At 26.7% G+C, this 12109-nt stretch overlaps 1 protein-coding gene across 1 annotated transcript in view; it reads right to left on the bottom strand.

Moving 5' to 3' along the window:
• Positions 1-12109, bottom strand: part of LOC136984019 (uncharacterized) — a 44545-nt gene that overhangs the window by 21571 nt on the left and 10865 nt on the right. The window contains exons 3-4 of the mRNA XM_067280929.1: positions 4746-4867; positions 4366-4414 (exon numbers count right to left, since the gene is read on the bottom strand). Of these exons, the coding sequence (XP_067137030.1) occupies positions 4366-4414; positions 4746-4867 (171 nt within the window). The remainder of the gene's footprint in view (positions 1-4365; positions 4415-4745; positions 4868-12109) is intronic.

Below are 12109 nucleotides of genomic sequence, written 5' to 3'. Positions count from 1 at the left end.
CAAAGATTGGTCTGAGATAGAAGTGTACAGAAACAGTTGGTGAAAGACTGAGGAAGCTTATTGTGGTTAGATGATTTTCACCTAGTATATTGTATGGTTGAAAAGTGATACAAATGCAGTTTAAAGATAGCTTCTCAAACTACTACTACTAACATGTAGTACAATAAATGGGCTATCTGTGAGTTGCTTTTCTACAAAGGAGTTTGCCAATTACATTTCTACACAAACTACACTACTATCATCAACACAAAAGACTACATTGAAATATTGAAACAGAATTTTCCCCAGTTCAGATCTATATTGTTCCATAGGGAGAAAGTCACTTTCCAACAAGACAATGCAAAGCCACATATGATGAAAATAACCAAAAAACTATTGATTTTTTTGCCTTAACCTGTGTACAGTGTGAATCTTAATCTGATCAAAAACAAAGATATCTAAAGTGAAGTCAATAAATGAAAATCAACAACATTGTTGCAGCTTAAACTATCTTGCTGAAAAAATGAAACAAAGTTCCCCCAGATCAAATTCAGTGACTAGTTGATTTAATGCCAGATGTATTGCTGAAGTGATCAGGCAGAGAGATGACTCAACCAAGCATTGAAATTTAGCACACTACACAAAACTTTGCATTCTGTATGAAATAAATTGATTTGGGTTGAAAAAACAAATCTGCAAATTCATTATTGAAAGTGTTGCATTTATTTTTATAATCAGTTTATATATTTCTTCACTTTCAATTATATCCAGAAGATTTACAGATTCCCTGAAACTGTCAATTTTGGAGAGATACAAACTATTTTGATTTTATTTTCAATGATAATAGAATAAAATAAATTATTTTGATAGTTATTTAGCAGAATCTAAATTATTTATATAATAAAGACTGAAAAACAATAATAAGATAATAAATGGTACAGTTTATATCTTTACAATCTTTACATTAAATTATAATTTCAGACTAAGCATTAATGAAAGACAAAAATAATAATATACTTAACTGACACTTTCATTAATACATGTACCTAATCTTTTACAATAATTACATTTCACAGCTGTGACTAAAAGTATATAAAGACACTAAACACACCTATTGATACACAACTGTGACTTAACTAAGTGACAGGTGATTAGCATCTGTTAAGAAAATAAAAATTATTTTGGAAACAAATTATCATTATTTAAAATCAAAAACTATAAATATGTAGAATAATTTAAATATAATAATCTAATTGTAGACTTTTTATTTTGCAGATTGGCTAATGTGTACTTAATCTTGATTAGGTACACATTAGTCAATCTGCGAAATAATTTGTCTGAACAAATACGAAGCCCTCGGAGACATAGTGCTAACCCACAATTTGTGGCATTCTGAGGTATTAAATTACAAATAATGCACCCTAGCATCAGTACAAATCCATATCAATTGGAGAAAAAGTACACTGGGACGGGACATTGCTGATTGCAAAAAATAATGCAAATGATATGTTCCTGATGAGATTGGTTTCTGAAACATACCAAGCTTTCTATAACCAGATCAATGCAGATGACATTGTTGTTGATATGGAAAACAGTGATGAATAACACCGAGAAAAATAAAATGTAAACAAAAATATTAAGTGGAAATAAAGACTTTTCTAGGTGATATTTTTTGATTTTCAATAAACAATGCTATGAGAATTACAAAAATTCTTGCAGATATACAATGCTATTCCACAATACCTTGATCCATAAAATCTTTTTTACGGGATTTTTTATCAGACAATTGTAGTCTTTTATGTTTAGAACATAAAATGACAGTCACATCTATAAACAAAGTTCAGAGAGCAAAAATGTTAATATATACCTATTCATATAGTTTTAGGATTTTTTTCAAACATTCAAACTCAATTACTTCAGAAATGTACTTCTGAAGGTTAGCACTACATGTCCCCGAGGGCTTCATATTTTAAATTCATTCGTTTTTTAAAATATTCTTAAAAGCTATAATTCTGTATGGTGAATTTCTAAAATGTGATTTTAACTGCTGTTTTTATAGAAAACAAGTTTGAGTTTATCTTAGACATTGTAGGCACGAACTGTAAATCACATTATCTTGTTGACACTAAGATTTTCATATGGAGAGAAGTTTTAAATTATGAAAATAATTATAGAATTAAAAACCAGAAAATAGTTTCCAAACTTAACCAAAAAAAAGATACATAGATTTATAGAATAAAGAAATTACAAAGCAAATGAGGATGTTCATTTTCAAAGGACTTAAAGCAAAAGACAAAGATTTGGCTAAAATAATTTACGAAAGAACGCAAAAAATTTATTACAGATATAACAGGCCATCTTAAGAAATAAAACAAATTTATAGATTTGCACCAGATTTTTTATTATCTATTTACAATTTCCAGTATCTGGATTAATAAAAAGTTGATAACAGTATCAGTTTCCCCATCATTCATTAGTAGAATGGATTATTCATTACTGAGTAGTTGGCAATTGTCTGAAACCTAAAAAATTATGAAAAACATACAAATAAAAAGCATATTTTTGTGCAAGAAACTGTGCATAAAACTGCATATTAGTTACATTTTTCTGCAATTTATCATTTGAAGAAGAGATGACATTTCTTTATTTGAAACCTAATTCAAAATTCTACTCAAAATCTCACTGAATCATTCACATGTTGTATAGTAGATAAATTATTTTAAAGCAGTTTTAATATTTTTAATTCAAATTAAATCATTATAATGCAGTTAAAAAAGCAAGAGGGAAAATGTCTAAAACTCTGAATCCTACATAGTGCTAAAGTAAAAGTTAAAAAATATTTTTAAAATTGTAAAAAATATTGTAAAACTAAAGGTGAAAGTGCTAAAAAAATTTTTTAAATTATTTAAAATAATATATTTATAAAATCATAAGACAAAAAAAGAACTTATTACTATTCTGTATAAATTCTGTTAAATTTTTCACTACTATAAATGAACTTTTTAATTCAAAATTTAAAAATAAATATTTCACTTAAATTCCTATATTAATTTGAAGAATTAAAAAAATCTTATAGTTGCTAAAACATTAAATTCTTTCAATTATCCTAGAGAATTTAGGAAAAACATTTTATCTAATAGTTTATAGTTACATTTACAAAACACAGCTCTTGAAATAAAAAAAAAAAACGTATGAATGTAATAATTTTAACCACAACAGGACATTTATAACATATAACTAACGAAAAGAAACACTTGCTAACATAAGTCATCGATATCTTTGAAATATGACCCAACTTTAAAAAAAAATGGTTCGATATTATAAAATTTTTATTACGGATTACGCAAAATCTCGTAAATGCTGTATATAAATTTAATATTAAAAAAAAATAATAATAATAATAAAATATTCTGTTAATAACTGGCGGCACCGCGATGTATTTTCAAGGTCATCCATCAACTACACACACACACACACACAGACAACAGTAAAACAATCGTTTTATTCATTTCCCGTACATCATCGATTCGTCGTTCTCCAAACAACTACCGTAATCAAGCATGAAATAAATCATTTTGTTCCACTTACGAAGCGGTATGAAAAATAAATTTACTTATAGATAACTAAAGCAATCCCCTGGGAAAGTTTTTAAAATAATACCGGGCACAGAATGGCGATAATTCTTTTTTAAAAACAAGATACAAAAACCGCGCGGGGTAAGTACATTCTACCCATTCAATGCCGCCTACTGATGTTCTTAAGATAACATTCACATTTCGAGTCTCACCTTTATCGCTTTATCCCGGTAACCCATTTTATCGAATCGACATAATCAGCGCGTGACTGAATCATTTTTACTTCGATGTTTCAAATATAGCGGTCAATCAAGATTACATTCACAAACTGATCAGAAGGAAATTCGTAGTTCTTCGATCCTGTGTAACAAAGCCTCGTAAATCTTTTTTACTTTTTTTTTTATAACATAAAAAAAAGAGCATCTTTCCCCGACGAGATTCTAGTTCTTCCAAATTTAACAGACCGATTCGCCCGAGAACACGTGGACGAAATCGGTTCGGAACATATCAGCCCGCATATTTTAATTGCGATAAATTCAAAAGGAGGAAAAAGAAGGAAATCGAAAGTTACGTAAACTAAGTTAAAGTGTTTCGTCACTTCCGCTTCGCTAAAAAATTTAGGGCGACGACCTCTCGGTTTTCGTATAACTTGCCAACACCCTCACGATTTATTTTGGAAAGTTTACTCACAGACAAAAGGAACAAACAAATTTTGTTCCTATTTTATCCCTTCTATTTCTAAGCTAAGTACGCCATCTTTTACTCTACATTTTTATCAAAATATAGAAAATATAAAAAGAAAAACACTCACTTCAGTCAGCGCATGTAACTGCCCTTTATGTACACACACACCCATCAACCTATAAGGAAAAAAAATAAAAATAAAAAGCATTTCTTTAAGCAGAAAAAAAAAAGAATATTTAAACTAATACATAATCAATTTTATTTTATATTTATAAATTTATCCAGCCGTTTAATATTTTTTTGCTTAATACAAATTTTATTTTATAGATAATTCAAGTTCTGTTCAGTACTTTGAACATCATACTCAATCATCTGACAATTATCGCAAGTCTCGTTCTTCATCCGAATCTGGTTCCTTAGGGAATTTAGTTTCATCACCAGTCACACGTCTTCTGAGCATATCGATATAAAAACATAAGAAAAAAAAAATGGCCATCAATAGCTCACCTAAGTATGTTTGCGTGAGATAATCTGTTCATTAACTGGACTTCCCGGAGCATATTAGGACGATTATTAAACGACGTATTCATTTTTAATACCATCACTTGACCGGTCGTTCGGTGTGTCACCTGTAATGAAATACTAATTGAAAAAAAAAAAAATACTGTCCAAAAAAATCTGTCGCGAATTCGTAGAATTAAGAAACGAAATCGGAACAGGCGTATCATATTTTTTATTTAAAAAAAACTTTTTAAAAAATAATCTTAATTATACCTATAAAACATCCAAAAGAATTTTAAAAGGTTAACAGCCTGTAAATATAAGCATTAGACTTTTTTTTTAATATATAAAATTTAAAACAAATCAATCGGATGAAGTAGCATCATCATCATCATTTACTGCAAAGAATAATTTATTTCTTTATTTAGCTTTTATATTTTAAAAAAAAAACTAATAAATTATTCTTACTGGATTAGTCCTTTAAAAAAAAGATTTAATTTATTCGTATAATTTAATTATATCAGATTTTGTACAGCTAACTTTAAAATCGCTACGCTCCCAATTTTAATTAATATAGACAAGAATGAAATTATATACTGCACTTCTAAATATCTAATTGCACTTCTAAAAAGATAAGCCAGAATACTAAAGTACTATACAGGATAGCCCAAAGATCAGTTAACCATTCTGAAGGCAACTTGTTGTAGTTTGTACTATAACAAAGTTTATAAAAACTATTTAAGATACGATCTTCCAAGTTCAATACACAATTTACAACGTATTTCTACAAGTTTTCTGATTTAAAAAAAGACCAAAACATTAAAAATCTATTAAACGAATTAAATTCTATAATTATATTAGCTCATCTACATCATAAAATCATTCGTTTTTCGTGATTTAATACGCTTAAATATTTATTTATTATTACTTTTTATCTGCACGATCGTAACTACCGCCGGATGACACCGCTGCGAAATCGAAGTTCATTATTCAAACCGTAGCAATTCATTATTAAAACTTTAAAATACATTTTTATTAAATTTTCCGCATTCTTTTAAGTAGGCGTAAGTTAACGTCTACTTAAATAGAATGCGGGCTACGATAAAACGAATCGTAGAAAAATCTCACTTTTGTTCAATAAAAATTTAAGATTAAATCTTAAAATTCCTGAACATACAATAAATCTGTCCAAAATGTATACGCGGTAGTAAACACTTATAAAATATATTTTTAAAATTATTAATTACTTCTTACGTGTAAACAGTTGATTTTAGGAAATTAAATAGACTCTTGACCGATCTATTTTTATATTTTACATCATTTCCAGACAAGTACATTAACAGGAAAACTTTTGAATATTTTTGAAAATCTTTCCTGAATTGAAGGTTTGTCTTCTAATAAGAAAATTGCAATTTTTCATTTTCAGTATTGCTAAACAATCATTGTAAATTTTATTAATATTTATTCAATGAAGTTCTTTCACATCTTTCACTTTAGACTTCAATCTTTGAAATATTTATCTAGTGTATAAAGGAATCTAATCTGATTTCATTTGTTAAACGATTAACATAATCGATTTACCTTGAAATTCGAGTAGAGTATTTTAAAAATCCCTTAATTTTGAAAAACTATATGAAAATCATGACTTTACTACGCTTACAAATAAACCAGTCTAATCAAAAAAAGAAAAAATTAGACTGCGTATGATAATGGTAAATTATATAAAAGAATTAGAACAATTTAAAATTTCACTGAAAATAATATATTGTTTATATGTGCAAGGTGTTTACAACTTTTTTCTGTAACCTTATTCCTTTAATTCGGTATTTATCAAATTTCATTTTTCAGTATCTTATCAAATTTTGATTTCACTCGACTGATAAAACCACACAAAACTAAGTTAGGAGCATAGAAAACACGGGTATTAAATTAATTTTTCAATAAAATATATACAAGGTTTATGTTAATCGAGCAGAAAATACTACAAGTTCATATAACGTTAATTTTTTTTTTTTTTTTTTAACAGAAACACTAATATTCCAGCGTACGTTCTGGAAAAACTAGTTCTTAACGTTCTATGACACATTCTTTTTTAGAAAAAAAAAATTATATATATAGGTCTTTCAAAAACTATTTTGGATCCATTTAAAAATACTGTGTTTTTAAGTTAGAATTAATAAATCAGATAAAAATTATCAATGCTTTAACCTTCCTTTTTTCCCGCCTACTTTAACGCCTACCGTTACACGAACTGGACGTTATCCAAAAGTGTAACGACATCTCATTAACATTGAACATCTTTATTTATTTCAACATTTATAGTACTTTCTAACATTATATCTAAAGAACCACGATGAAAATAATTTCGTCGAGAGATACGAAACAGCAGGAAAAAAAAAATTTTTTTTTCAGAAAGAGGAATTTGATCCTCGACTAATTTTATGAATACGTTTTCCATTTATAGTTAAATATTTTATACGCATCTTCAGATTTGATAAATTGTGCATGCAGCATGTTGCGAGATTCTGGCATCGGAACCGCACTAGGATTATTTATGGTGTATGACTAGGTGCGAACTTTTCTAACATGCATCTATGCGAAATCAAATATAACGTCTAAGTTTCGCAGGTATAACAATACAGGAACACTTCAAATGCCGAAATAAAGACGAAGATAATTAATACAGCATCAAATTTATCTCGAGATAAATTTTATTTTTGTACTTCATTAAAACACGATTAAGCAAGGATATTTTTTTTTAGTGATGACATCAAAAAACTGTTTTTATCCAGTTTTTTTTTAAGTGTTAATATTAAAAACTTGTAATGGAAGTCATAAAAAAATATTTTTTCAAACATTTGTATTTAAAAAAAAAAATCCATTAAGTTTAAAAATTCGAAATATTCCAGATAATTATTTCAGGTTATTGCATATTACTCTAAAGCAATAGTCGTCTAATTAAGTATTAACTTTAAAAAAAAAAAGTAAGAAACAATTTAAAAATTTAATTAGTTATCATAATAATAATATAAAAATGTGCATATTACATTTTCAAAAATTAAATTTATTTCTATAATTAACCTAAATAGAAAATCTGAAAACAAAATGGATCATTAAAAAATTTTAATTTAAACTCAGTTTTACATTACTTCTTAAATTGTATCACATTATATAAATATTTGCATTTTAAGACAGATTTTCAAATGGTAGAGACAATTCTTTAATTCCTATTAAAGTTTATTTATTTATTTTTTCCTTTCTTTCTTCCTTTGAATCGAGCCATAACACAAGTGGGCTATATACCTACATAACTTTTAGGTCTATGACGGAAATCTAAAGCAGATTTTGTTTTGCAGCTAGTTTCGAAAACTGGGAAACACGTTCGTTCTACTTTATCACATCTGGATATATTTAATGATCCGTGTATTTGACCCCTTTTAGTGTTTATTTTCCCTTTATAGTTAAAGCCTATCGGTTACATCATATGCCGACGCTTAATTTAATAAATAGGACTTTCACAATTTCACTATAGTATCATAATCCATTTCGGTCCTTTTAATTAAAATACGCACCTAACACACATCACGTGTAACCCGTGTAAAACTACTACAGCATTTTTGAAGTATGTCAAAAGAAAACTAAACACTTGCAACCAGTTTCAAAGTCGAAATTGGTCATCTAATTTAATTTCTTTAGCAGAAATTATAAGAGAAACTAAATTAGAAGTCAGTTTTAGGTAGATGGAAACGTAATTTAGTGTGCCTGTTTACTAAAAATGTATGTAAAAACCATCTGAACGTCGTTCGTAATCCATTAAAAATTGCAAGAAAGGGACACGTTATTATTAAAATAACGAAAACATCTCGCAGGACATCCAAGTGGAATAATCTGATGTTATCATCAGCGTAATTGTCATAACAATTGTAATGGTCATCTAACTTTAATTTTTAATTAAAGAGAATGATGAGATAACGAGGAGTACGTTGGCATCAGACGACTGTCCTTGTTCTCTTGCAATACTCCTTTAACAATGCCTGTCTTATATAACTTAAAAAAAAAAAAAATAATAATAATAATAAATGCATCCCTATCATTTTCGACTTTAAATTTTTATATACCTTTAAGAAAAAAAATTTATTAAATTTTTTTCTCTGTCAGATAAAATATTTATTTTAAAATTTTCCGATCTAATTCTGCACAACATTTTTATATGGTATCATGATTATCGGTGAATGAAAACACTTTATGAAACTTAGCGATGTGAAACCTTTCTATGGAAATGCATATTTGTCAAAATCACTATTGCATGTTATTTCTTTCCCTATTTGCATAATCGAATTCTGAAAAAGCATTCAAATATATACTAAACTTAAATTTACATCTGGTTAAATATTTTTCGATAATGTACGATTTTGTATGAAATTAATAATAGGAAACAAAGTAAAGATCATTAGTACTGTACAACGTCCTTGCTAGTATTCACTATCAACATACCGTGGGAGGAATTTCATAACTAGCCTAATTGTTACACAAGGTCTTAATTGAAAAATCAATCTATAGCAGAGTTTCCTAGTGTGTAGGGAGCGAGGTAATGACGTAAACTAGTAGATACTTTCCAAAATTTAACGAGACCCATGGTTTATAATCAGAAGGAAATTAAAATTTTGCTATCATTTGCAATATCACATTTGTGCCAAGCCGACTTTTCGGATGTAACAGTCATGATGGAAATTTGACTATTAGTGGAGATCGTTATTTAAAGTACTACTAGTGACAATGTCGTTAACGACATCTTATGTTGATAATTTTATTCGGAGAGGCAATTTTCGTTATACTAATAATAATTATTGTTTTCACTGTTGTCATTATTTCCCATTCTTCTTATGTCCATTCCTATGTATGTTAATAAAATCATAATTTTTAAATTTAATCGTGTAAAATACTTGCCACACAAATATTAATTTAGAATATTTTATGAGGTGACATCAAAAATATTTTCACAAGAAAGGAAGTGCTACCACAAAAACTCTGCAACAGATGATCCATAGGAAATTATAATCAGAGATTAGTAAAAATTTATATCTGCCATCAATGCAATTAGAATAATTCATTTCACAAAATACTTTAGTATGATGTACTATATGTTTTTTGCAAAAATCATGTGATCAGCTAATTTCAAAAGAACTGCAAACTAGTTTTACATAATGCAGGCATACTACCTGACTGATGTTTTTGAATAGCTATATAATAGAGAATAGAATTAACAAGTCTTTTGTTCAAAATTCTACAGCTAAAATTAGTACTGTATTACTGAATGTGACACATCTACACTTTTGGCTTTGCTTTCCAAAACATTCGTCCTTTTCTAACTACAGTTTTCCACATCTATCAAGTGTAAAGATGACCTACAGTCTTCATCAGTCAAAGTAAAACAATAAGCTATCAGAAAGAATACAACAAAGAGGACAATAAGTAGAACTAATACTTACTTTGTTTTCAAAATAGAACTTTTCATCATTTAAATAATTAAAATACTTTTGAGAACAAAATTGAATGATCAAATTGTAAACTATGTAGTTTAATATTATAATTTATTCTTTCTTTTCTATAATAATTATTCTGATTTGTTTTCAGATAGAATATAATATAAACTATATACAATAATACAATAGCATCAATTAAAAATATAAATTTTAATTATTTTCTTAATTCTTTAAGAATACTCTGTTGGAGATAAAAACATAACTATTCCATAAACAGGTTTAATGTAGTAAAATTCTATAAAAAAGTGCTGTTCAGTGAACATTTAAAAAATAATTTTTAGTGGAAAGATGTTTTAATTGATATTCGATATTGCTAGTTTAGTTTCTTTTTTTTAAGATAACAGTTTAGACTGGTTTTAAAATTTCTGTTGTAAATTCTAAAAGATAGCAGACATTTTATGATTTGTTTTAGATTGATCTTAATGTTAAAAACCAGTTAATACCATCATATATTTTATCCTTATTTATTAAATTGTCTTAAAATTATATAAAATTACATGATTAACTCATATCATGAATCAATACTCTTACTCAAATACTAAAAAACATTGGCTATAGAATATCAGTAACAAAATCTCTTTGTGTATACTCTGAAGTTTATAAAATTAATTAATTTAGAGAGCATATAATGTAATTTTATTTTATAAAGAAAAGTCATCATTTTACAAATAAATAATCTTAAAATTTATATTTACATAAATATAAAAGTAAAGTATGTTTTATTAATTAACTATATACTTATTCATTTAAAAAAATTTAAATTAAGCTAATTAAAACATAAATAACTTAATAAAATTTAAAACTGTTATTAAATACCAAATTTAAAAACTGCAGAATTTTATTAATAAGCAATTTTTATTATATTTTAAATACTGAATTAAAGTTTCATATAAATACATTAGCACATCAAATTATAAAACATTTTAGTTTAATCAGATTCAAGAAGCAAAACCATAAACTTTTTTTCAGATTTGTATTGATTAGAAAGATGATTTCACATTTTTGCTGATTCAATCATTTTCTTCTTACATCTGACTAATAAATTTTGTACTGAAACAGCATAAAAATCAATTCATTATAAGAAAAGTTAATTTATGCAGAAGAATTTTTTTTTTAAATCACACTAAAAATAGATTGAATTTCTGATAAATAACATCACTAATCTGAAGATATTCTAGATCATAAGATTAGATTAATTCATTAGTATTCAAAACAGATCTTAACAGCAAAACTAAATTCCTTTATTTATATATATATATATATGTGTGTGTGTGTGTGTGTGTGTGTGTCTGATCTATGTACAAACTCTAGCACATGAGCATGTGTAATCCAGTCCATGATCTATCATCAAATATAGTATATATAATAAAGAAAATATCTCAAATTTGTATTTAATTTTTTTTTTAAATAAAATCTGTTATAAGCCCAAGTAAAGATAAATATTAAGGTAAAAAATAAGGATGTTTATGATAATTTTTTTCATTCTATACTATTTTATTAATCCTGTAAACTGTGGAAAACTAAAAAAATTTGGCTTTTATATATACAGTATATATAAAAGCCAAATTTTATTATATTTCCATGAAATCTTACAGCATGTGGTATATATGTACTGTACAGATCAAAGCTGATAATACTGTCATTATAAACATGTTTATTCCTATCTTCATAGATTCAGTTCAGTTACATATTTTTTTTTTGTTTTTTGTTTTTTTTTAAGTTTTCAGTTAATGTATACATCAATAGCAATTTCAAATATATCACATCATTCTCTTGAAATTTAGTCACTTTTCTTACTAACTTTATTATTACATTTAAATAAATAGA

The sequence above is a fragment of the Centruroides vittatus genome, unplaced genomic scaffold (genome assembly GCF_030686945.1).
Source record: "Centruroides vittatus isolate TY-2023 unplaced genomic scaffold, ASM3068694v2 contig_900, whole genome shotgun sequence".
Lineage (NCBI taxonomy): Eukaryota > Metazoa > Arthropoda > Arachnida > Scorpiones > Buthidae > Centruroides > Centruroides vittatus.
Note: the sequence above shows the minus strand (reverse complement) of the source record. Positions and strands in the feature narration are given on the sequence as shown.